The sequence below is a fragment of the Gymnoscopelus braueri genome, assembly GCF_963280865.1.
Source record: "Gymnoscopelus braueri genome assembly, chromosome: 15".
Taxonomy (NCBI): domain Eukaryota; kingdom Metazoa; phylum Chordata; class Actinopteri; order Myctophiformes; family Myctophidae; genus Gymnoscopelus; species Gymnoscopelus braueri.
This window is the reverse complement of record NC_137620.1, coordinates 33,756,079-33,783,848: the sequence shown is the minus strand read 5'-3', so window position 1 is coordinate 33,783,848 and position 27,770 is coordinate 33,756,079. Positions and strand designations below refer to the sequence as shown.

The 27,770-nt window shown below is 43.5% G+C and overlaps 1 protein-coding gene across 3 annotated transcripts in view; it reads left to right on the top strand.

Annotated features, from left to right (window-relative positions):
- ppargc1a (peroxisome proliferator-activated receptor gamma, coactivator 1 alpha) overlaps positions 1–25,777 on the top strand; it is a 70,561-nt gene extending 44,784 nt beyond the window's left edge. For all 3 annotated transcript variants that reach the window (XM_080451366.1, XM_080451367.1, XM_080451365.1), the window contains exons 8-13: positions 1,360–2,740; positions 7,114–7,206; positions 9,351–9,471; positions 14,483–14,604; positions 16,478–16,629; positions 22,215–25,777. In XM_080451366.1, coding sequence (XP_080307492.1) covers positions 1,360–2,740; positions 7,114–7,206; positions 9,351–9,471; positions 14,483–14,604; positions 16,478–16,629; positions 22,215–22,318 — 1,973 coding nt within the window. In that variant the 3' untranslated portion in view covers positions 22,319–25,777. The remainder of the gene's footprint in view (positions 1–1,359; positions 2,741–7,113; positions 7,207–9,350; positions 9,472–14,482; positions 14,605–16,477; positions 16,630–22,214) is intronic.
- Positions 25,778–27,770: the final 1,993 nt, after the last annotated feature.

Here is a 27,770-nt window from a genome sequence, read left to right as displayed (position 1 = left end):
TCTATAAAATGTCTTCTAAATCCTAACAGTTTTCGGAAAAACGTATGTTTCTGTATCAGTGGTGCTCAAACTTTCTCATGTCAAGGACCCCCCAAAATTATATGCATTTGGCCGCCGACCCCCATCTCAAAATGTGTTGTTCCAGGGACCCCCCAGAAGCAAAGATTTGAGTTACAAATGTTCGCTTTAAACAATATATATATTCAAAGATTTGCAAAAAAATCATGATTTTTTTAAAATAGCAGATATACAAGCTCGTAGCGCGGCACTCGGTGCCGCGCTACGGGCTTGTATATCTGCTATTTTTGAATAGCCAAAGTGTAAAATAATGCTTTTTGTATGGTATGAGTATGGTGACATACTGTATATCTAAGGAGTATTTACATAGTGACAGTATACTGTATACGTAAGGAGTAGTAAAATGGTGACATATACCTAAGGAGTAGTAACATAATGCGATGTACTTAAGGAGCAGTAACATGGCGACATTGATGTACCTAAGGAGCAGCAACAAGGTGACATATAATTTAGTAACGGAGCAACACGCCGCGTCCTCACGGATTCACCACATTCTTCAAGCTAAGGTCTATGCTTTTATTCAGATCAATTGGCTGCTGTCCAGAGTGTAGAGTGAGGCGAGCGTAGTTCCGACCCGTGCTTTCACTTTTTCTTTTTTTTTCTTCTCTTCATCACATGCTTTCGTCCTCTACAGGGATGCGTGTTATGTTTTCGTTAATTTTTTTCTCTCTCTCTCTCTCTCTCCTGGAGAAGAGAGGGGGATCTGCCCAAGGTCAGAGAGGAGAGGAAGGGGATGGCAAGTCATCCGTATAACAGCGCCAGCATATTAAGTTACACCGAGCATTACATTAATCTGTCAAGATTGCAATAAAATAGGGATCAGGATTAGGCCACGTGAAAGTGAATATTTTAATCAGGGCCTGTGTGTGTGTGTGTGTGTCCACTGTCCATAAACTGACCGTGGAGCTATGGATGAGTGGAGGAACACGAGGGCAGTATTTAGCCCATTAAGACCTGGAACGCATCTGTGTCACTTTAGCTTTCTTTGGCTATTCAAAAATAGCAGATCTACAAGCTCATAGCGCGGCACCGAGTGCCGCGCTACGAGCTTGTAGATCTGCTATTTTTGAAAAATCGTGAAAAAATATATTTTTTAGATTTTTTCACCGTTTTCAAAAAACTGTTAGGATTTAGAAAATGCTTAGAAGCGGCCTCAGGTCTTAAAGGGTTAGGGGAGGTTTGCATTACAATTCCATTCCTTTTCATTGACCCCCCCCCTCTCTCTATTTCTTACTATCCCCTCCCCCCTCTCTCTCTCTCTCTCTCTCTCTCTCTCTCCAGGTCTGACACCACCTACCACGCCCCCACACAAAGCCAGTCAAGAGAACCCTTTTAAAGCATCGCTCAAATCCAAGTTGTCCTCATGCTCCTCCTCCGCCCTGGCGTGCAAGAGGGCCAGGCTGAGCGAGGCGGCGGCAGGCCCTCTAGCAGGCGCTCTACTAGCCCAGGCCCTGGCCCCGACGGGTGCCGCCGCCGTAGGGGGCGGGGGCCCCAGGAAACAGGGCCCCGAACAGACTGAGCTGTACGCCCAGCTGAGCAAGGCGTCCGTCGCCCTCCCCACCTCTGTTGCCCGTCTGCACACGGCGGCGGTGGTGGGCGGCTGCGGCGTCCCAGAGGAGCAACAACGCGGAGGCGCTACCAGCAACACTAAGCGGACGGCACCCCGTGGTTATGGCGACCACGACTATTGCCAGGCGTCAAAGAAGGTTGCCGCCGCGACCACAGCAGCAGCAGCAGCAGCAGCACCAGCGGTGCCAGCAGCCACCACCCCGGGTGGCGTTGCTCCCATTCCCGGCGTGGTGGTGGAGGAGGAGGACAGGCATGTGGAATGTAAGGACTCAGTCATGCCGCTGTCCTCTTCATCGTCATTGTCGTCCTCATCGTCTTCAGCTCTCGTCCTCAGCTCTTCCTCCACTACTACTAGTACTACCACTACCACCGCATCGTCACGCTCGTCATCCTCTACGTTGGCCAAGCAGTTGCAGCAGAGTTGTTCCTCTGTGCGGGGCCACGGGGAGAAGACCCCCCCCACCACACACGACGCCGTCCAGGTCTCCTCGCAAGTTCAGGCCGTCGCCCACAGGGACCCCCCACAGGAGCCCTCCTCCGCCGCCAGCCGGAAACCCCCCCTGCGCGACCAGGAGATCCGAGCGGAACTCAACAAGCACTTCGGCCGTCCCCCGCAAGCCGTCTACAGCGGCCTACCGGGAGGCCCGGGAGCAGGCAGCAAAGCGGGGGACAAAAACGGCGGCGCCGCCCAGCCCCCGCCCGAGAAGGCGAAGGACGCCGACTGTTATTCGCCGAGGCTTCCCGGCTACCTGCACCCGGGGTTCCCCGACTTCCACGACGAGCTGGAGGAGCTGGGCGAGGAGGGCCAGCCGGAGGGCCGCTTCCTTTTCCCCTGGGAGGGCACGCCTCTGGGCCTATTCTTTGACCGCTCGCCCTCCTGCTCGCCCCCGTCCAGCTGCTCGCACTCGCGAGGCTCCGTCTCCCCGCCCTCCTCCCTCCTCCTGTCCCCCAGCAGGCCCTTCCGCTGGCCCGGCGGCGGCTCCGGCGGCGGCTCGCGGTCCCGCTCTCGGTCCCACTCCGGCTCCCGCAGTTCCTCTTCTCGCCACAGGAGGCGCTCCCTCTCCAGTTCGCCCGACGGACGGCCTTCCTCCTGGTAAGCTGGGCGAATGCGTCTTTGCACTCGCACGCGCACACACACCCACACACTAGGGCATTAACGAATAGTGATTTATGGTATTCGAATTATTCGACCCAAAAGTATTCGAATATTCGAATATTCGATTTGATTATAAAAAATTAAAAAATTTAAAAAAAAATTAAAAAGTCTTTTTTTTTTTTTTTTTTTTTCAATTGCATTGATGACTCGACTCAAGGAATGCGAGTTGACGTCACACCAGAGCTCACAGCTGCATGTCTGCTCTAGAAAAGCCACTAAAAAAAATAAATCGAAAAAAAATAAAAAAATTAAATGCTTTTTTTTTTTTTTTTTTTTTTTTTTCGAATAGTCGAATAGTGGTTTGATAGTCGAATAGTCGGTTTGATATTCGAATATTCGAATATTCGACTATTCTGTGAATGCCCTACCACACACACACCTGCGTCCCAGCACTTTGCCCCCACAGCTGTTTGAGCAGGCCTAGGACACTGCAGGGGTGTTAGCTCAGCGGTGTTACACAGACTCGCTCAGTCGTCAGACCCGGGTGTCAGAGAGGATTGAACCCCTGATCCTCTGTTAACATGCCTACAGTACACCTTGCCTCTGCTAAACGCAGGAATAATTATTTATTATGTGTGATAAGAAAGCCTGAACAAAGGAGGGTGAGTCAAAGATGGAGAGAATGCCAACCAAACGGGCCGGGATGCATTTAGCCTTTTGTGGGGACAATGACAAGGCAAGCCCACTCGACGCCTCAACATGGTGGAATGAAAAAAATATGTTTTACTGGTTGCATTACATTACATTACATTACATGAAATTACATTACGGTCATTTAGCAGACGCTTTTATCCAAAGCGACTTACAATAAGTGCATTCAACATAGGTAGGGAACGAAACTACTAATCACCAGAAGTATTAAGTGCATTCTCTTCTAAAACAAGCAACTAAGAGTATACCTAGCGCTAAAGTAAAAGTGCAATATATTCAGTAGTTATATACAACTTTTTTTTAGTAGTAGTTTTATACAACTAGTTAACAACAATTCATTCAACAACTAGTTATTCAACTTTAACCCATTTAGACCTCAGACCATTCAAAAATATATATATATTTAGATTTATTTATTTATTTTTTTTGCAAAAAAAAAATCTATATTTAAGCTCATAGCGCGGCACTCGGTGCCGCGCTATGAGCTTGTATATCTGCTATTTTTGAATAGCCCAAAGAATGGTTGAATGAATTGAGAATTTCCCCACCTCACGATCAACAGTGCGCACGATAGCAGACCAAAAATCTACCACAAAAAAAAAGAGAAAACTATAAATAATATGAGTGGTGCCCAAGGCATTGGACTTTAGAGGCAGTGTGAGATTTCATCCTCCAGGCAGGGAGTTTTGTTTGAGCTTCTTCCTGACTCTCATCCACCCCCCCCCCCCCCCCCTCTCCCTCCCTCGCACACACTCTCGTTTCTCCATTTGATGCTGGGGCTATTGTTTTAAGCTGCAGCTGTTGTTTTTGCTGAGTGGCGAATCCCCCCATCTTTCACATCCCCCAGAGATGAAAGCCAAATCCAGGCTGTGCAAAAAAATGTAGTCCCGGAGCCCCTCATCTCCAAAAGAGACTGATCTCTTCCCAGCTCTGTGTGAGAACTACATTTCCCATGCTTTTCCTTTGATCATAGCTGAGGGGGGGGTTTGTGTCAGGCTTTTTTTTTGAAAGAGGACCAGTGCTAAAAAAACGCAGTTACCGAGATGGACTGGGAAGCGGAGTACATTCACAGTTTATCAGTAGCTTGCTCATTGAGTGCTGTGCAGGCCCCAGTGACTCGGTTTGTTTGCCTGATTACTTAAAGGTCACTTCGCTCTGCAGGGCCCAATAGAATCATGGGTTTTTATTCTGTGCATGGGGCTCTTCTTGTCCTGTGCTCTCTGCTATAACCAAGTCGCTTAAAACACTGCCTGGTGCCCAGCAAGTTACTCATTGACAAGTCTTAAGGCTGTTCTACCACAGAATATGAAACAGATACCCAAGAAGATTTCAGAAAATATTGAGTTTAAAGCTCAAACACGATAGAGAATATGGGAACAACACAGGCAACCTCTTATCTTTTTGTAGCAAGTTCTCTGGTAATAGTCTTCAGTGAGCGAATTTCAGCAACTTTATTCACCAAATCCCATTTCTCTGCTTAACCCATTAATACCTGGAACGCATCTGTGTCACTTTAGATTTCTTTGGCTGTTCAAAAATAGCAGATCTACAAGCTCATAGCGCGGCACCGAGTGCCGCGCTACGAGCTTGTAGATCTGCTATTTTTGAAAAATCGTGAAAACATATTTTTTTACATTTTTTTGAAAAATCTGTTAGGATTTAGAAAACTTTTTAAGAATCGGACTCAGGCCTTAATGGGTTAAAGTTATACAAGTATGGTCCTCCCTCTGTCCAAAAATCACTGGCAGGCCTGTGCTTCCCTGAGACGCCCAAACATCTCCCACTCCATAATTCAAGTCCATCCTGCTCAGACTCGAGTTGAATTATTAAGCAACATGAGCTAACAGAGTGTGAGCTGTAACAAGCTTTAGACTCAGGCCACTGAGACCAGTTGACCTATACCTCATACAACATAGATTAACTGGCACAAGTAATATATATCTGCCAGTACTGGTGGTGGAGTAAAAGAATGAAGCCGATATACATAGAAAGTTCTGTAGAGCATTAGGAGCTGCGGTTCAATCGCCCTGGGGCTGCAATAAACCATGTATGAATTAGATCGCTTTTTCTTTGGGACTGCACGATTATAACGTCGTTAGAGTTTTAACCCATTAAGACCTGAGGCCGCTTCTAAACATTTTCTAAATCCTAACAGTTTTTCGGAAAAAAATGTAAAAAAATAATTTTAACGATTTTTCAAAAATAGCAGATCTACAAGCTCGTAGCGCGGCACTCGGTGCCGCGCTATGAGCTTGTATATCTGCTATTTTTGAATAGCCTAAATAAATCTAAAAGTGACACAGATGCGTTCCAGGTATTAATGGGTTAATTAGCATTTCCTGAAATGCACTTAAGGTGCTTCCCGGATGTAGAGTGCATAAGTACAGTAATTAAGTGGGAGTGGCTTTATCGTTGGTATCGGCCCGAGACCAAGGATGTGTCAATCCCCCCTTTTCAATGCGCCAGACCCCCTGTGAGATGGAGGTGTTTGGTGGAGCGCAACACCTACCATCAGCTCCCAATACTTACCACACGACTTAGTTACCAAAGCCGTGCTACACCCATAGCACAGGTGGCAGAGACACCAAGCCGTGCCACTCACAGCCAGTGGTGGAAAGTAACTAAGTACATTTACTTAAGTACTGTACTTAAGTACAATTTTGAGGTATTTGTACTTTACTTGAGTATTTCCAATTTCCAATACTTTTACTTCTACTCCACTACATCTCAGAGGCAAATATTGTACTTTTACTCCACTACAATTACTTGAAAACTTTAGTTACTAGTTACTTTTCAGATATAAACTATGATATAATGAAACATACATTAACCACTTTAGCCCTATTTTATACATAGGCTATTTGAAAATAGCAGATCTACAAGCTCACAACGCGTCGCATCGCGACGCGTTGTGAGCTTGTAGATCGGCTATTTTCAAATATTTAGTACTTTTACTTTTGGTACTTTAAGTACATTTTGATGCCAATACTTTTGTACTTTTACTCAAGTACATTTTGAATTCTGGACTTTTACTTGTAACAGAGTATTTTTATATTGCAGTATTGGTACTTTTACTTAAGTAAAGAATTTCAGTACTTTTTCCACCACTGCTCACAGCACAGGGAGAACCTACTGGGATTGAACATAGAACCTTGTGGTCCAAAACAGTGCCTAACTAGCCATCGATCTCCAGGCTTTTATTTTTTTAGTTTTGCTCAAAAATAAAAGCCTGGACCAAGAGTGTCGGTGTTCCGGGGTATAGGAAGTGTTTCATTTCCCCCAACCAACCAGAGCGCAGTGGGCGTCGCTCCAAATGTTTGTGTTGACGGGGCGCGGGGGCTGACGGACAGACCGGGGAACCAATGGGATCACACGCATTCTCTCTCCGGAGGTGTTAAACCCCGCCCCTCTAGACACGAAAGCAGGAAGGCTAGGGCAGCCTATATGCCTAAACTAATCCAGAATTTAGTCAGACTACAAGGTGCAGTAAGACAAAATCCCAAAGCTGCGCACCGTCAAAAACATGCACAACTAAAGTATACTTTAGTTTTTTAATGGGATTTAATGAAAACAAATGAATAGGCACAGACTATGACTGTTATTTCTATCACACATGTATTACTAACTGCCGATTCGCCGTTGTGTTTCCTCTCCACCAGGTCTCGTTATAACACAGACAGCAGCGCTTTGCGCTCCCGGACTCACAAGAGCCCGCAATCTCAGTCTCGATCTCCTCTCGGTCGCAGGCCAAGGTGACTTTTTACATTATTACGTTTTAATTATTTTTGTTTTAAATTATGATCTGTCATTCATTCTATGTTTAACTACAGAGGATCATTCGAGGACACATTTCATAATTACATCCTGTCAAAAATGTGTGTGTGTGTGTGTGTGTGTGAGTGTGAGGGGGGTGTGATGGAAGGCAGGGGGGGGCGTGATAGAAGGCAGGGGATGAGGATTGAAATAAGACAAGAAAAGTAACAGTTTAATAGAAAGAGACATGACACACGGGAAGGCGAGCAGAATGCAACAAACACTCCCAAGCTCCCCATGTCACCACTCAGGAGCACCTTGATATCTCTGTTGTTCCCGTCACATATACAAACAAAGAACAAAAACAACAAAAAACAACAAAGACGTCTTCTTGCTTGTTGATTTTCCCATCCCTGATGACAAAGAGTCAGGCAAAATATGTGTAATATGCACCCTATGCACATAAAGCCATATTGTGAAGACATTCACAGGTGTTACCAATGATACTAATGAAGGCTCTGTTCCATTCTGGTCAAACAGAGTCAGGGTGCTGATATTGTGCATGTTGGCTCACTGGAAACACTCTGCTACACCAGTGGGTCTAAAAGTTGGGAGTCCAGGGACCCTCATGGGCTTCCAAATGGCCCCTTACGGGTGTGTAACTCTTGAGAGTGTACAAATGGAGAGTGTCCGTTCGTACACTCTCAGAGTTATGGGCGTCGTGGAAACCACTGTGCCTACACTAAATGGAACAGAGCCTTCATTAGTATCATTGGTAACACCTGTGAAGGAAGTGATAATAATGGCTGCTGTGCATAGAGACTATTGATCGATGACGGCGCAATCTGTGAGCATATACTAATAATGCGCATTCTTACTGTAGTTCGCCTGTGACTTCCCACGATAACACCCCCCAGCGGTAACACCATGACACTAATTCAACTTAGTAGTTCTGTACTTTTTCCCCCCATGTACCCTCGCGGGTTAGCAAGACAGTCCATTTGAAATGCTAGAGAAGTGCTGGCACTGTGTGGGAGAGTGAGAGACAGAAGTGACACAGAGAGAGAGGGAGAGAGAGAGAGAGAGAGAGAGAGAGAGAGAGAGAGCCTGACACTATTCCAGCGCTCCAAGCTGATTTGGCGCCCACGTTACCTAATGACAGCCGACAAGCTGGAGAGTTTGCTTATCACTCAGGAAACTTAACGGACACATGCCGCGGCGCTGGTCGGGGCTTGGAGCGGAGGACGGTTTCGGGGGCAGGCAGAGGGAGGGAGGGGGCGTGGGTACATTGGCTGGCAGCGAGGAGCGAGGAGGAGGAGGAGGAGGAGGAGGAGGAGGGGGAGAGAGACAAATTTCACTTCCCTTTCCTCGATGAAGCCCTAACTAAGCAGAAAGTAATGACATGTGAAGTTGTGCTGACGGTGGCAGCTTGCGCGGAGCGGCTCCCCGACCGCGCCGCTCCCCGCCCGGGCACTCTCCCACAGGCCCTCCTCCTCTCCCGCGGGGTCCCGCCGCAATCACGGGGCGTTTGCGAGGAGTTGTCTTATTAACCCAATAAGACCTGGAACGCATCTGTGTCATTTTTTTTTTAAGCTAAAAAAGCCTTATTTTTACACTTTGGGCTATTCAAAAATAGCAGATATACAAGCTCGTAGCGCGGCACCGAGTGCCGCGCTACGAGCTTGTAGATCTGCTATTTTAGAAAAATCGTGAAAATGTGTGCAAATCTTTGAATATTTATATTCTTTTAAAGCAAACATTAACTCAAATCTTTGCTTCTGGGGGGTCCCTGGAACAAAATATTTTGAGATGGGGGTCGGCGGCCAAATACATATAATTTTGGGGGTCCTCGACATGAAAAAGATTGAGCACCACTGATATAGAAACATAAGTTTTTTCTTCTTTTTTTGTTAGGATTTAGAAGACATTTGTAGAATCGGAACCTCAGGTCTTGATGAGTTAACGTGTCACCCCCCTCACCCCCTCCTCCTTTCTGTTTGTTTGTTGTTTTTTCTTCTGGTTGTTCTGTATTCCTAAAAATACCAATGCGGAAAAGTATGACTGTCGTGGGTTGTGGTGCAGGCCAGTGACGGGGGGGAAAAGACAGCGACGTCACCTGTCCTCTTGTCCTCCTCCTCTGCAGGTATGACAGCTATGAGGACTACCAGCACGAGAGGCTAAAGAGAGAGGAGTACCAGAGAGACTACGAGAAGCGGGAGTTCGAGCGAGCCGAGCAGAGGGAGAGGCAAAAGCAGAAAGCAATAGTGAGTCAAAAGCTCTGGACCCTCAGCACACACACGTACAAAGTGAAGTCCTTGGTCTCATTGTCAGTGGTGGAAAAAGTACTCAAATTCCATACTTAAGTAAAAGTACCAATACTGCAATATAAAAATACTCTGTTACAAGTAAAAGTCCAGAATAAAAAACTTACTTGAGTAAAAGTACAAAAGTATTGGCATCAAAATGTACTTAAAGTACCAAAAGTAAAAGTACTAAATATTTGAAAATAGCCGATCTACAAGCTCACAACGCGTCGCGATGCGACGCGTTGTGAGCTTGTAGATCTGCTATTTTCAAATAGCCTAGGTTTAAAATAGGTTTAAAGTAGTGAATGTGTGTTTCATTATATCATAGTTTATATCTGAAAAGTAACTAGTAACTAAAGCTTTCAAGTAAATGTAGTGGAGTAAAAGTACAATATTTGCCTCTGAGATGTAGCGGAGTAGAAGTAAAAGTATTGGAAATTGGAAATACTCAAGTAAAGTACAAATACCTCAAAATTGTAATTAAGTACAGTACTTAAGTAAATGTACTTAGTTACTTTCCACCACTGCTCATTGTTTATATCAGTGGTTATCAAACATTGTCATGTCAAGGACCCCCACATTCAACTCAACTCAAGTTTTATTTATAGAGCACATTACAATGACCAAGGCCAACCAAAGTGTTACAATGCATACAGTGCAAAAATACGATATACAAATCCAAAATGCAAGCGGCGATTAAAAAATGCATAGCAGAAAATAGTGAGAAAATAGTGAGCTAAATGCATTGATAATGTATTTAGCCGCGGACCCTCATCTGACAAAGATGTTATGCCAGGGACCCCCAATAGAGATTTGTGTTGTTAACAGTTTTCAAAATTATTTAAAAATGTTTCTTAAAAAATGTGATTATTCAAAATAGACAAGCTCACAACGCGCTGCTTCACGACACGTTGCAGACCGGCTATTTTTTAATAACCAAAGTATAATAGGGTTATACCCCCACCTCAAGGACCCCCAGGGGGTCCCCCCCCCGCAAGGGCCCCACTTTGAGAGAACCTACTGGTTTATGTAACTCTTGAGTGTGTTAAAAATGGACGGATCCGTTTGGGTCCATTTTTACACGGGCCAGAGTTAAACCCTCGCCCAAGCCGTACCGTTGTGCCACATAGTGACTTTCTGCTGGGAGGATGCATACAAAGTGACTTCCTGAATGATTCAGGCGACAGGGCCCTTCCTCCTCCTCCTCCTCCTCCTCGTCTCCTCGGGTTGGGTATTTTTAACATCCATGTGGTGTGGAAACACTGTCGAGTCTTATTAATCACTCCACAAGAGATACAATGTTAAAATAGTAAAGAAAGAAAGAAAGAGGAACTGGGAGGGCAATTGGGGAGTTAATTTTAAAAAGGGGGCGGGGGATGACTGCCTCTGTGTGTGTGTGTGTGTGTGTGCGTGTGTGTGTGTGTGTGTGTGTGTGTGTGTGTGTGTGTGTGTGTGTGTTGTTTGGGGGCGGGGGGGGGGGGCTATCTTCTTCACACATTGAATCTGATGCAATAAATATCTCTTTTTTTTTTGTGCCTTCGCCATCCCCTCCGTCTCGGTGTGAAATTACTCCGGTTTCCAACAGGGTAACCCCACTCCCACCTGCTGAGAAATGCACATGGCAAATAATGCAATATTGCACACATGGCTTGGCGTGCATACATTTTCAGAGAGGAAAGAGGGAGACAATTATAAGCAACGAAGCCCAAGCTGTCAGCCAGGGTTTTCGCTGGCCAGGGGATGCGAAACATTTCTCTCTCTCTCTCTCTATCTCTCTGTCTCTCTATCTGACTCTCACTTTCACTCTCACTCACTCACATGCCCACACACAGGCAGCCCTCGGGGTGCCATCACGAAAAGACCACCTATTTATCAGTCGTCAGCAACTCTAAACCCCTAATTCAGCAAACACACTTTTTTTTGGTCTCAAACTGGATGTAAGCATTACAGAGTAGGAGGCAGAGCACGAAAACAGTACATTCTTAGTTAATATGTATTTTTCCCGCTGCCGTTCTCTACGAGTTCCAAGCCAGGCCCCCGATGCCAAAGGTGAACTTTGAGCTTACAGTGTCAGGCAACTGATTTACAAGTATAAGTTACCAGTGTGGCCTCGAGACAGTGTTTGGAATTTGAACGAGTCTCGTTCAACTTGCTCCAGTAATGGCAAGTAAATGAATGAATAAATAAATAATACTAGTGATACAACATAGCCTGAGGCTTTTGCGGCATTATATGATTATATGATTATATGATTAGTGCAATTAAACCACTCCCAAAAACCCTAATTGCAGCCTGGTGCAACTTGTTCCTAAATTATTCTTCGGTGACCCCCATGTCCTCTCAGATTTGTGTCCCCTCCCCCAACCCCCCACCACCGCCCTTAGGCCCCTGCTATCGTTTTTTAATGCTGCTTGTGTCAGGTTGTGAATTGTGTGTAAAATGACACTTTCTTTGTAATCATTAAAGAAGGAAAAAAAACTGAAAATTGATTAAAATCGCTGGCGTTTGATTAGCTGCAAGGGATGAGGGAGGAATTGCGGTGGCTGAGACAGACACAAGGCACTTCTGAACTGCAGCTCAATCTGATAAGAGAAAGCCATTAAAAGAATAAAGTTATAGGGATGGGCAATTAACCGAAAGATTTATCGAAACCGACATTTAGAACAAATAACCGACTTAATGTCACCATGTAGGTTAATGGAATAATCGAGAGGCACTATTTTTCTTTGTGCATTTTGTCTCAAGAGATATTTATAATTGACTAAATCGATTAGTCTGATTAACTACTTAACCCTGTATTATACTAAGCTGTACAATGGTGGCATACAAACATGTTGAAAATAGCAGAAGCTTACTAGCAGTGGTGGAAAAAGTACTCAAATGTTTTACTTATAGTATCAATATCTGCAATGTAGAAGTACTCTGTTACAAGTGAAACTTCGGAATTTTAAATTTACTTGAGTGAAAGTACAAAAGTATTGGTATGAAAATGTACTTAAAGGTAGGGTAAGTGATATTTTTTGGTTAAAACAAAAAGTATTTTGTTAAAAGGTTAAAATGCTATATTCTGATAGTAATCGTTGCTATAGAGTGTTTTTTCAGTAACAGATGTCTCCCTGTCTCTCCAGCTCTTTAATAAACAGAAAATACATTTTTCGGTAGGTGTAAAAATCTCAGCCAATCAGGAGAAAGTACAAATTTTTAAGCTTAATTTGTATTGTGTTCCAGTTCCAATTTTGCCTGCTCATTTCTTAGTGTCATCACTTCCAATTTCACTTGTTTAATCTGTATCCTGATTGAGTTCTCTGTCCTGGTTGGATAAAATTGGTAATGAAACTGAAACTGAAAAGAAAATGCATTTTCTGTTTAATAAAGAGCTGGAGAGACAAGGAGACTCCTAATACTGAACAAACACTCTATAGCAATGAGTACTATCAGAATATAGAGCTATTTAACAATTATTTTAACCAACGCAAATCACTTACCCTACCTTTAAAGTACCAAAAGTAAAAGTACAAAATTGTTTGAAAATAGCAGATCTACAAGCTCACAACGCGTCGCGATGCGACGCGTTGTGAGCTTGTAGATCGGCTATTTTCAAATAGCCTAGGTATAAAATAGGGCTAAAGTGGGTAATGTATGTTTTATAATGTAATCATTTATATCTGCAAAGTAACTAGTCACTAAAGTTTTCAAATAATTGTAGTGGAGTAAAAGTACAATATTTGCCACTGAGATGTAGTGGAGTAGAAGTAAAAGTACTGATAATTGGAAATACTCCAGTAAAGTAAAAGTACCTAAAAATTGTACTGAAGTACTGTACTTGAGTAAATGCACCTAGTTACTTAGTTACACCACTGCTTACTAGCTATGTAGATCTGCTATTTTGTCATCGAGAAAAAAAGTCCTATTGCCCAGCCCTAACAGAGGAACACAAAAAGGAGGACAGAAACGTGTCCCAGAAGGCCGGGTGGGTCTATATAGCCAAAGCACGGAGGATCAAGACCAATTAACCCATTAAGACCTGAGGCAGAGTCCTGCAACGGGCCGGGTACCCGCGGATACCCGACGGGTACCCGCGTTTGACGGGTGAAAACGGGTGAAAATTTTACTTTGATAAGATCACGGGTACGGGGACGGGCGGTACTGAACTAATCGCGGGCGGGTATCATTTTATTGTGAAAATCAGAGAGCACTGTTTCCGCCCAAACAACGTAACTTGTGTAACTTAACAGCACAACTGCATGGAGCATGCTGGTCAGTTATCTTAACTCACAAAAACACATTGAACATCCTGTTAAACCTTCAAATTAAAAGTATCTGATGACTTAAACAACGACACATGTGTGCTGCGTAGATGCGCGTTCGCGCGTGGCTTAAGCTCGCTCCTCCGTCTTCACTTGATTTCTGTACAAGCCTGACCACTGAATGTAGCGCTGTTGTTGAAGGCTGCTATCTTTTTCAACACACTTTTCAATAGGATTTACATTTTACACGGGTAAACGGGCGGACAACGGGTCGTTTATTTGACGGGCGGGGCGGGTCTGGTTCGTATTTTGAAATTATCATGGGTGACGGGTCGGTCTACGGATCTGAGTATTGACGGGCGGGGCGGGCGCGGGTTCTCAAAATTGGACCCGTGCAGGACTCTGACCTGAGGCCGCTTCTAAACATTTTCTAAATCCTAACAGTTTTTCGGAAAAAAATGTAAAAAAATAATTTTCACGATTTTTCAAAAATAGCAGATCTACAAGCTCGTAGCGCGGCACTCGGTGCCGCGCTATGAGCTTGTATATCTGCTATTTTTGAATAGCCTAAAGAAATCTAAAAGTGACACAGATGCGTTCCAGGTATTAATGGGTTAATTTGGCCACGGCGGGGCTAGGTGAGGTAAAAGAAGACTGACTCTGCCTTTTATGCTCCCTCTGCTTCATTGTGTTGCTTTTCTCTCCTTTTCTTTAACGAGCAGGAGGAAAGACGGGTGGTGTACGTGGGGAGGCTGAGGTCCGACAGCACGCGGACGGAGCTGAAGCGCCGCTTTGAAGTCTTCGGCGAGATCGAAGACTGCACCGTGAACCTGAGGGACGACGGGTAAGGAAGGCCCCCATATGGGACTGTGTGCGTGCGTGCATGCGTAGAGAATGCTTACGCGCGCGTGTGTGTGTGTGTGTGTGCGCGCAGTGATGGAAAAAGTACTCGAATGTTTTACTTAACCCATTAACACCTTTACCGCCGGGCCCGTAGTTCTACGGGCCGTTAAATCCAACGGTTAAGCGCCGAGCCCGTAGTCCTACGGGCTGCGGTCTTTTCGCGCATGCGCGGTCCGGGTGCACTTTCGGAATTTTTTTGATCCACTTCCGTTTCCGGTTTGATGACAGGAAATAGAATTATTTGGGATCCGGTTTCGACGATCACGCCCGCTCCCATTCTACAGACGAAACTGAAACTCAATTCTCTTCCTGTAGTTTTTTCTCCTCGCATTTCACTGTTTAACGTAATCCGCTCTAACTACAGTCATGGAAGTCCGTTTGACATGCGGTCTTCACTGGGAGATACAGGGAGATCTCGCGGACGTAAACAGACCGTTCACGGCTCAATCTTAAGGATTTTAACAAGATCTATGGCGACATGAAAAAAACAAAAAAACAACAAAAACACCTTGGCAGGTGAGTACATTATTATGAGATTAACCTCTGGCGGTGGATGTGTTAAGACCTGAAGCCGATTCTACATGTCTCCTAAATCCCAACGGTTTTCTGAAAAACGTATGTTTCTATATCAGCGGTGCTCAATCTTTTTCATGTCAAGGACCCCCAAAATGATGTGTATTTGGCCGCAGACCCCCATCAAAATATTTTGTTCCAGGGACCCCCAGAAGCAAAGATTTGAGTTACAAATGTTTGCTTTAAAAATATATGTATTCAAAGATTTGCACACATTTTCACGATTTTTCAAAAATAGCAGATCTACAAGCTCGTAGCGCGGCACTCGGTGCCGCACTATGAGCTTGTATATCTGCTATTTTTGAATAGCCCAAAAGTGTAAAATAATGCTTTTTAGCTCAAATCTAAAAATGACACAGTTCCAGGTCTTAATGGGTTAAGTACAAGTATCAATACTGCAATGTAGAAGTACTCTGTTACAAGTAAAAATCCGGAATTCAAAATTTACTTGAGCAAAAGTACAAAAGTATTGGTATCAAAATGTACTAAAATGTTTGAAAATAGCAGATCTACAAGCTTGTGGATCGGCTATTTTCAAATACTGTAGCCTAGGTATAAAATAGGGCTAAAGTGGTTAATGTATGTTTTATAATATAATTTATATCCGCAAAGTAACTAGTAACTAAAGTTTTCAAATAATTGTAGTGGAGTAAAAGTACAATATTTGCCCCTGAGATGTAGTGGAGTAGAAGTAAAAGTATCAAAAATTTGAAATACTCCAGTAAAGTAAAAATGCCTCAACATTTTACTTAAGTTCAGTACTTGAGTACATGTACCTAGTTACTTTTACACCACTGGTGTGTGTGTGGGTGTGTGTATTATGTTTTATTGTGGAGGAGTCTGTGTGTGTGTGTGTGCGTGCATCTGCATGGCAGCTAGGGATGGGGACCGTATTCATTTATAGCTCATAGTTTTTGGCCTTTTAATCTCCCCCTCTGGGTAACAAGCAACACAGAAAGAGATCTTTCAGTCTTAATTGCTGAACTAAGTGTCAAAGCAAAGGCAAAGTGCTCCAGTGTGTGTGAGTCACACAACACGGAGCCTTTGCATTCCGTTCTGCCCTTCTTCATCCCCAAAGATACACTTTTATTGATTTTGTCTTTTGCATATAAATAGCACAGTCAGGTTGGAAAAAAACATACACACACACACACACACACCACACACCACACACACACACACCACACACACACACCACAGCGCCGTGCTCTGACGTTTCATTTTCTATTCCTGAACCTCAGGGACAATTTTGGCTTCATCACCTACCGCTACACGTGCGATGCCTTCGCCGCCCTTGAGAACGGACACACCTTACGCAGGTCAAACGAGCCGCAGTTCGAGATGTGCTTCGGCGGACAAAAGCAGTTCTGCAAATCGAATTACACAGACTTGGGTAAGTGCAGCTTCGTTTATTCCCCCCCCCCGCCCGCCCGCCCGCCCGCTCTCTCTCTCCCAAAACACACACGCATACACACACACACACACACACGCACACACCCTGGAGTTATCAGCGTTTACGAGGCTCTTGCTGCTTACCGTGGGGGGTCGGTGTGGTGCGGAGGGGCATCAAAGGGGAAAGAGAAAGAGGGGGAGGAGGGGGGGACGATAGAAAGGGGGAAAAAAAGAAGAGGCTTGAGTAATGCTTTTAGATTCCAAAGAGCACATCTTTATGTACCAAGCTACATGGCCGGTGCCTGGAAGAGATGCACAGAGGGGGCAAACAGAGTTCAGGGGTGATGCCGTGAGCATGCCCACAAGCGCACACACGTTGTCCTCCTCCCCCCCCCCCCCCCCCCCCCCCCCCCACCCACCCACCCCTCAGCGCTTTAGAGGGTTGCGGCTTGCCTGCCGCGTCTCCAGGAATAGAAGGCCGATTCCATTACCGCGTCATCCTACTTTGTCAATATGAGAGGTACTTAACCCATTGAGACCTGAAGCCGATTCTACACGTCTCCTAAATCCCAACAGTTTTCTGAAAAACGTATGTTTCTATATCAGTGGTGTTCAATCTTTTTCATGTCAAGGACCCCCAAAATGATATGTATTTGGCCGCGGACCCCCATCAAAATATTTTGTTCTAGGGACCCCCCAGAGGCAAAGATTTGAGTTAAAAATGTTCGCTTTAAAAATATATATATTCAAAGATTTGCACACATTTTCACCATTTTTCATAAATAGCAGATCTACAAGCTCATATCGCGGCACTCGGTGCCGCGATATGAGCTTGTATATCTGCTATTTTTGAATAGCCCAAAGTGTAAAATAATGCTTTTTAGCTCAAATCTAAAAATGACAGTTCCAGGTCTTAAAGGGTTAAAAGCATGTGCACCGTTGTTTGGATATCCTACACGAGGTGTACTTTTTCATGCGCTTACGCGTGCGTGTGTGTGTGCGTGCGCACGCGTGCGTGTGTGTGTGTGTGCGCATGCGCGCACGCGTGCGGGTCAGTTGAACTGAATGGAAAGGAGGAAAGGGGGAGAGAGAGGAATAAATGAACTTGTGAAGGGAAGGACAGGAGGCACAGAGAAGAGGTGAGGGGGGGGTGGGGGGGGGGGTGTGGGGGGGGGTGTGGGGGGGTTGAAGAAGGAGTGGAAAAGGTGGCAGCCCAAGGTTAACCCATTAAGACCTGAGGCTGCGTCTAAAAAAATCTAAATCCTAACAATTTTTCGGAAAAAAATATAAAGAAATAATTTTCACGATTTTTCAAAAATAGCAGATATACAAGCTCGTAGCGCGGCACTCGGTGCCGCGCTATGAGCTTGTATATCTGCTATTTTTGAATAGCCAAAGACATCTAAAGTGACACAGATGCGTTCCAGGTATCAATGGGTTAAGTCCCGGCGGCCCCCCCCACCACCCCTCCTCTCATCCGGAGGTGAAGCTCCCATCTGTTGCCAGCTGTTGCGATGCTCAAACAAGGCAGGACCTTTGGTTGTGGCCTGCCTATCATCTGCAACAGAGGGATGGGCTATAAAAGGGAGAATGTTGGTGCCTAGGTGTGCATATGCATATTTCTGGGAATAGGCTGGTGTGTGTGTGTGCGCGTGTGTGTGTGTGTGTGTGTGTGTGTGTGTGTGTGTGTGTGTGTGTGTGTGTGTGTGTGTGTGTGTGTGTGTGTGTGTGTGTGTGTGTGTGTGTGTGTGTGTGTGTGTGTGTGTGTGTGTGTGTGTGTGTGTGTGTGTGTGCAGGATTGATATCTGGTTGTCAATCAGCATTCTCCTCCTGTAACGATGCAAGATGCTGCTTCTGTTCTTCAAAAGCCTGCAGCCTTGTGGAGTGCCTTTGCTAAAAGGCTTAAAAACCCATTGGTTCTCAAGGTGGGGTCCGGGGACCCCCAGGGGTCCTTGAAGGGGTACCAAGGGGTCCCCAGCAAAATTAGTTAATATAGCGTCACAATAATTTTAACCTTTTTATACTTTGGCTATTAAAAAATAGCAGATATACAAGCTCATAGCGTGGCACCGAGTGCCGCGCTATGAGCTTGTAGATCTGCTATTTTTGAAAAAACGTGAAAATGTGTGCAAACCTTTGAATATATATTTTATGAAGCGAACATTTGTGACTCAACAGGTTTCTGAAAAACTTATGTTTCTATATCAGTGGTTCTCAAACTTTTTCATGTCAAGGACCCCCAAAATGATATGTATTTGGCCGCGGACCCCCATCTCAAAATATTTAGTTCCAGGGCCCCCCAGAAGCAAAGATTTGAGTTACAAATGTTCGCTTTAAAAATATATATATTCAAAGATTTGCACAAATTTTCACGATTTTCTGAAAAATAGCCAAAGTATCAAATAATGGTTATACTGTAGCTAAAATCAAAAAATTACATAGATGCGTTCCCGGATTGAATGGGTTAAATGTGAACTAATTGATTCACCTCTAAGTGTGTAAGCAGCCAACGTGTGCGTAAGCAGGCTATACATGTATGTGTAAATGGAGAAATACAAAAACTTTCTAACCTTTCTACCATGCACACAGGTCTCAGACGGTGCTTAAAAGGATACAGCTATAGGCCTGGCTCTGACGCATTTGATAAATAATTCAAGCTATCGATGAAATCAAAGCTACCCCCCCACTCCCCCCCCCCACCTTACATGATGCCCCATTTTGTACGAGAACAGAAAATAGTGTTTTTTCCACTGTATACGTAGCGCTATCATATGCTTGGACGAGATACTTGAGTAGCTTTGTTCAAACTGCGGGAGTGGCCGTCCATTAACCCATTTAGACCGGGGAAGAATCTGTGTCATTTTTAGGTTTCTTTGGCTATTCAAAAATAGCAGATATACAAGCTCAAACCGATATCTTTGAATATATACATTTTTAAAGCGAACATTTTTAACTCAAATCTTTGCTTCTGGGGAATTCTACAAGTGTCTTCTAAATCCTAACCTAATTTTTTGAAAAACGTATGTTTTTATATCAGTGGTTCTCAAACCTTTTCATGTCAAGGACCCCCAAAATGATATGTATTTGGCCGCGGACCCCCATCTCAAAATATTTTGTTCCATGGACCCCCCAGAAGCAAAGATTTGAGTTACAAATGTTCGCTTAAAAATATATATATTTTCAAAGATTTTCAAAAAAAAAATCAAGATTTTCCAAAAAATAGCCCAAAGAAATCTTAAAGTGACACAGATGCGTTCCCGGTCTTAATGGGTTAAGTCAGACGTTGCACGGCCACAAAAAGATCATCCACTCCATTTGATGATGGAGGCTAAGATAGATATTGACTCCTTGCAGAGAGGTATAGTCGGCTTTCAACTTGACATTTATTTACCAACAATAAGTGAGGTCATGAATGTATAATGGAGAGGGGTCAGCGGGTCGCCTGAAAGAGAGAGAGAGAAAGCACTTTCCTCGAGAAACGAAGAGGTTATTATACACTTTCCAAAAGCACGAGCATAAAGCCTATGGCGTTTTTTTCCGAGAGGAACGTGATGTGAAGCACACACACGTATGTATGTATGCAGGCACGCATGCACGTACGTACGCACGCGTGCACACACACACACGCGCACACACACACACGCGTGTAGAAACATTTGCTAATCCAAGAGCCTTGAGGACAGACATTTGCCCCGAGATTGACTGATCTGTCTTGTCCTGGAATAAAAAAGACCTTCATTCGACTGGCTCTTTGTCAGGATTGGTCTATTTTTGGTTTGCCCTATGCTGATGGCAGAGGATAAAGAGCAGGAGTAAAACACACTGTTAACGCATTAAGACCGGGAACGCATCTGTGTTAGATCTTTTTTTTTTTTTATAGCTGTAACCATTATTTTATACCTTGGGCTATTTTTTTTGAAAAATCGTAAACATTTTGTGCAAATCTTTGAATACATATATTTTTTTTTGGAAACAAAATGTTTAACTCAAAAGCTTCTGGACGTCCCTGGAACAAAATATTTGACAAATGTTCGCTTTAAAAAAAAACTATATATTCAAAGATTTTCACACATTTTCACGATTTTTTCAAAAATAGCAGATCTACGAGCTCATAGCGCGGCACTCGGTGCCGCGCTATGAGCTCGTATATCTGCTATTTTTGAATAGCCCAAAGAAGTCTAAAAAATGACACAGTATGCGTTCCCGGTCTTAATGGGTTAAAGGGAAGGACGTCCATAATGGCGTGCCATCCAGGCCTCAACCTCCTCTCCTCAATCTCCTTTTTCCCTTTTTTTTTTCTCTCTACCCCCTCCGTTGTTTTCTGAGACACTGTCCATTAGTTTTAAGTAGTGCGCCGGGGTATTTTTCATCCCTCAAGGTGCGCGCCGTGACACAATCCACCCGTCGGCCATAGTATTAGATCACACCCAGCCCCGTCTACCCCCGGCCGCCATGGTCACTCCCATTTCTCAAAGCTCTCTCTCTCTCTCTCTCTCTCTCTCTGAGTGTGTGCCGTTTGGGCCCCTGTGGGGGCTCCATTTGAGAAGCTGTCTGCCACCAAGAGATAAGACGCTCTTTATTTATTATCTCATCCACCGAATCAAAATATATGGGCTCTGTTGCCGGGTGTGTTTTTGTTTAGTGTTGTTGTTTTTTTGTTGTGAATTTTAACTTCTATAGCCCCTCACATTTGAATCCGGTGGCATCGCTTAAACCACTTAACCCATTGATTTGAGCTAAAAAAAAAGCATTATTTTACACTTTGGCTATTTTTGAAAAATCGTGAAAATGTGAAATTCTTTCAATATATATATTCTATTAAAGCAATTTTTTTTACTCAAGTCTTTGCTTCTGGGGGGTCCCTGGAACAAACTATTTTGAGATGGGGGTCGGCGGCCAAATACATATCATTTTGGGGGTCCTTGACATGAAAAGGTTTGAGCACCACTGATATAGAAAACATACGTTTTTTTCAGAATACTGTTGGGATTTAGAAGACATTTTGTAGAATCGGCTTCAGGTCTTAATGGGTCAAACCACTTAATCCCAATATATACTTGAATTGTCCGAGTTCCCTCAGGGGTCTATACTTGGTCCCCTCCTTTTTCCCCTCTACACCAAATGTGTAAACATGGTAAACGAGGAAAGTGGCAACTGTGTGTTTTATTCTGGCTGAGGAACTGCCTCCCTCACATCTATCCTGTTCTTCATTGTACCTTGCCCATTATAGTAGAGATTTTAACGATTTTTATCGTTTTGACCAGGAACGCGGTCATTTTCATAATCCGATTGTCTTTCGGCATGCAGTTCAGTGCATCAGACAACTGCCAAGAATAGACCAGGGATCGGGAGGATCACTTGTACTGCAGTATAGGCTACAGATGATTGAGTCACAGTGAAAAACGCTGCGCATTCTATGACCACTGATCTTCTCTGTCAAACACACAATTTCACATGACACAATGGACACGGAGGAACAAGCTTCCCCCCTTTGATGTGCATTTGACAGAAGAAAAAAAGGAGGGAAAAAAAACTGCCTCGTTCAACACACACTTAACCACCCCGCAATCTTCTTTTTCTTCTCAGACTCCCATTCGGATGACTTTGATCCAGCCTCCACTAAAAGCAAGTACGACTCCATGGATTTTGACAGCTTGCTGAGGGAGGCCCAGCGCAGCCTGAGAAGGTAACAAGTTCTGCGGCTTCCTGCTGTCTGACTACAAAGAGGGACTTCTCCTGACCTCAATTACGCGTCTCTCACTCTTTTTTTTTTGTCGTTGTTGAGACTACCAGAAGTTTTACACTCTATGTCAGAGAGTATACTGTATGAAGATAAAGAATCTATAGACTTATATATCTATATAAATATATAAATATATATCTATATATGAATATATCAAAAAGCAAAGTTTACATGAACATAACCGTAGCTGCTGAAGAAGCTGGGAAAAGAGACACTGTATGCTGGGGAAAAAGCCAGTTGAAATCATCAGAACACCTGCACAAGATTTGGTGCACACTACTGCTGTACAATGGTCAGTGACAATACAAACCTTCATGAGAATATTTATTTCTCCAAAGCACTACAATACCCACAATTCTTTGAGGGACAAAAAATGTGCAGCTTGTTCAGTCAGTTTTATTTCTTTTTTGTTTGTTTGTTTGTTTGTTTGTTTTCTCTTCCTTTTGTTGTTGATTGTCTTTATTTTTTTAATCTGGTGTTTGGATGTGGTGTTACATTACAAAGTATATAGGGGGAAAAAGTATCTTGAAAGGCTCAAGGTAACATTGCTGTCTATGTTTTAAGGAAAAAATGTAGCCCGCCATTTACAGATACTATAAGAAAAAAAAGGAATATTTTTATTTTGTGTACATATCGGACAAAGTTCTTTATTTGTTACAGCTATGCACTGTAAAACACAGCCTTTTTTTAAAACGAGAAAGGCAATTTCTTAATTCAGAATGTCGATCTGTAGAAATGACAATAATGTAAAACAATATTGTACACCTACACAATGTTTAAAAGACATGACATGATTGTAAAAAAAAAAAAGAAAGAAAAAAAGAAAAAAAAAACACATCGAAGACATTTGCCCCGAAACCTGTTGGATTGCTCATTTTGAGGGAGCATGTGAACAACTTTCCTTTTTTAAGAGTTATTTTGTTGGGCGGGGGGGGGGGGGAGTCAACCATGTATAGTTTTCTCTGTTTATAAAAGTTTCTCAATCAGTGTTTTTTCCTTATACAACCAGTGTACAATACATTTCTAACATGTTTTTCATTATTGTAAAGAAAACAAGACAAGAACACTTTTTTTTTTTAATTAATTTCTTAAACAATCAGTATATGTATAATTCGGTTTGATTTCAGTGCTTTTCGTGGTTCTTGCTTTTAATTTCCCTCTCAGTGAGAACTACTGCATTTAAATATTTTCAATCAGGATGAAAACACACACACACACACACACACACATATTTATCTATTTATTTTAATATTCGAATCAACTATTTATGGGCTCCATCTCACATGGCGAACCTCACAGAATTTATTATTATTATTATTATTATTTGCTATTTATGTTGTTCTTTGATTTGTGTTATTTAACGTTCGATCACTGGGTAGGTAGGGTGTACAAAAAAAATGAAACCGTTTGGTGGGTGGTGAATATTACTTTCTATGCCTTTCAGAAACAATCAGAACATCCAACTAATCGCTCCCGCTGTCAGTCAGCCCCTCTTGAGATATGCTGCTCATCATTCTAGTGATTTCTGTCTCCACAACAGCACTTCACAGCTATAAATCAGATCTCAGATCTGCAGTGCGCCATTGCTTTCCTTTCACCGTGGTAGAATACATGAAGCAATAAAATGATTTTTGCAGGAATTTTGTTGTAACCACTGTAAACACATGCTGTGTCAACGCACACACACACGCCCACGCGCACACACACACACACACACACACACACACACACACACACACACACACACACACACACACACACACACACACACACACACACACACGCTTGATTATGTGAATGCCAAACAAAAGTTTACAATTTTCCTTTACTGAATTTTTTAAAGATCTTGTATTTGATGTTCAAATATACATATATAGTATATGCCGTATATTAAATATACTATATATGTATACAATGATGATGATGAAACTACTAATGACATTATTCACAGTTAATTACAAGATGATTAATGATAATATAAATGAAAGAAAAAAGTATATAAAAAGCAATAAATTATTTTTCAGAGTTGTATTTTAGCTCCTGTTGTTGTGTGTGGTTTGGACGTGACCCATTACCCAGTCGCTGAATAGCTAGAGTGGACTCTTCATTCCCCGTGCGTTTGCCATCTTCTCTGTCGTGATATAACCCCCTTTGTGGTATCCGTCCGTTGACCTTTGATAAACATTAACATGTAACTGAGTCACAAACAGTACAGTATGTAAGTGTGTACCCCCCCCCCCCTCCCCCTCCCCTCATCCACAACACCTTGTGACATGCTGAGCTAAGTGTAACTGACTCTTACCCCCGATCTATGTGTAAATTGTATAGAGTTGACTTTTGGTACCAAAACGTTTGTTGTGTGTAGTGCATGGCTATTAAGGGGATGACAAGTATCACAGTATAGAGCACACACACCACCACCATCTATGGATATCTAGGCTTCTCCACTACTGTCTGAGCAGGCGCAGGTCTTTGGTTGACATTCTATAAGCCGAGGGGAAAAAGTACTCCACGATATATCGCATGTGGCACCACTTTCCATTATCCCCCCCCCCCCCACCCCCTCCTCCTCCTCCTCCTCCCCGCCTTACTGCCTACACCAGTCCAGATATCACACAGCAAACCATCGACGTGACATAAAAGGTAACCTTGTGGTTTCTGGTTCAATTAATATCCTGTTTCTTGTGCGAAGAAGCCAAGTAATGAGAGAACCAGTTTCCCCATCAAGAGAAAGGAGAAACCTTTTTGTATGAGAAAGCTTTGCTGATCAGAGTCTACCTTTGATGGAGTTTGACGGCGGGGATGAGAAACGTCTCGTTTTCATGATGCAAAGAGACAAAAAAAAAAATCAGTGTGTAGAAGGAGATCTTTTTTTTGTTTTTGTTCTACCTGTGTTTTCGACATTGTTTCCTGTCTTACCCCTCCCCCCTCCCTCCCTTTCTCTGCTGTCTGTGTAGCGTTTGGGTAATGGCGTCATGTCCCATTTGATAGATGTGGCTTTAATCATTGTAATAAGAAACTGCTTTGTAAATCGCCCTAGAGTAGCAATATATGACATCTTATGGTTCAAAATTTCAACTGTGCCGGACTTTTTAATGATGTGACCTATGGAACATTTTGCCACTGCTTAAACGTTTGTTGGGTGATCATGTTTCTTTTGGGAGGACAATAATGTGTGAGTGTGTGAGCCAGTGTGTGTGTGTGTATGTGGAAGTTTGTCTTTTTAGGTGAGTATGTGTGTGTTTTTTGGGAGGGGTTGAGGGTGTTGCTTTTGGGTTGCTAAATGTTTCTGTCCACGTTGCCTTTCTGCCAAGTCCTTACCAATGCCTTCGTGGTTCTACCTATTGTATGACTTTCTTGTGAATTTTATTTTTTATGTGCAATTCTCATCAGCCTCACCATGCCAATAAAGGGTAAACGTGTTTGAAAGAAATTCACCAGGACCTGTTCTTTCATTAGCCTCTTTTTACTGTCTTCTCCTCCCGCGGTAAAGTGAATGCCATTCTTTCATCAAGCTGATTTGCCTTTTTCGGTCCTCAGTACAGACTGATTATGGCAGATGTGTGCGGTCTTGACCTTGCACTAAAATGTTTTATCATTGGAACCTTTAAATGGACATAGTATAGGATTGGAATTATGAGCCCGGACCGCTGGCCTAGCGGTCCGGGCACTTAGGCTCTAATGTAGACTGTAATGTAGGTTCGAGTCCGACGATCTTTGCTGCATGTCTCTATTTAGACCTGAGGCCGATTAAAAAAAATGCCTAAAAACGCCTAAAAAAGTTTTCTGAAAAACTTCAAATATTTATTCAAAACTTACAAAAAAAAATATGTTGCTATATTATAATGTACATTACAAAAAGGGCTTCCCGCCCAAAATGGGTTAAAAAGGATTGGAATTATGGAAATACGGTAGGTGAAATGTGAATTTGCTAATATCATCTTCTATGATCACTTTACCCTCATGCCGACATAATGTGTGGAATAGAAAAATGTCTGGAAAATGCAGAATGACACCCGCCCGTTCTTAGCACCCCCCCCCCCATCTCTCTCTCTCTCTCTCTCTCTCCCCCCTCCCTCTCTCTCTCTCTCCCCCTCTCTCTCCAAGTTTGGCACTTATTAAAGAAACTCAGCTTAATTCGGCAGAACTTCCCTCTTTGATATTCATATCACCTGGGAGGAGAACACTGTAGTCTTTGTCTGTGTCCACAACTTGACTCCACACCATGAGTCTGAGGCAAGTTAATTAAAAAAGTTGAGGGGAACAAATTCATTAATGCAACGGAGTGCTATAGTGACTCGATGTGAGGTTTGATATGCAGTGGCGCCTCATTATGACTCAACCCCCCGCCCCGCAGCCAGGGAGCTGGTCTCACACTGGGGACTCTCCAGTGTAACCTCTTTTTTTCCCCCTAACTGGTGGAAAGAGAAATATGGGAAGAATGTGCATTAAACTTTAAGGCTGGGGGTCTGATGGTGTTTTTTATTGAGGCTGCCGTTTAGCCCCAGAGAAGAGAGAGTGTCAGGCTTTCATTTCGGCTCGGCCACGGCGCTCCAGCAGGAGGTCTCACTCTGCTTGCCCTTTCCACAGAATGAAACTGTCCCTGGAAATACTCCCCCCCCCCCCGCCCCTCTCCTTTCCAACACGATAAAATGGCTGTTTTTATCTGTTATATGTGTCTTTTTTGTTTTGTTATTAAACAGTAAGATAAGCAGCTATCTATAGCGGTTGGGAAGTAAGTGGTAGCCTTGGAGATAATGGGGTTTGATGGGGTTGGTCTCTCTCTTGGGGACAAACATTGAGATGTGGTTTGCCGAGATTTGTGTGACCGTCGTTTTCTTTTGGCGCTCGGAACAGGTAGTTCCATTGTCTCATCTCCACCGCACCGACGCTCTCTCGGAAAACACTCGGAATTGGACGAGTTGGACTGGAGGAGACGACCTAATCGTCGCGACAGTTTGGTCTTTGTCTCCGTGAATGCGATATTATCTGTTGAAATCTAAGAGGAAACCATTTCATCATGTTAGATAGCAAAAAAACATTGAAAGCACTTTGCAAGTCACAACCCTAATAGAAAGAAGTGGGTTTTTTTTCTCCCCCAGCCCAGGTGCCTTGGCAGGCATTGCCAAATAAGGCATCCACCTTTTTCTGCTCATGTTACTTTGAGTTTACCTCCCTTGGTCTCCTGAAAGCAGGTTAGGGTGTGGGGAGGAAAAATGCACCCTTCGATAATAAGATTAGACTTAAGACTAGTTAATTAAAGCCTGTGGGGTGGAACATGAGCAATAGCACCGGTAATTCACCATCAAGAGTACACGTGATTGCAAGAGAAAAAATGTCCAGCTGGTGAAGGGTTAATTTTAACCCTCTTCCTTGGCATTCAGGTTAACCATGAAGGC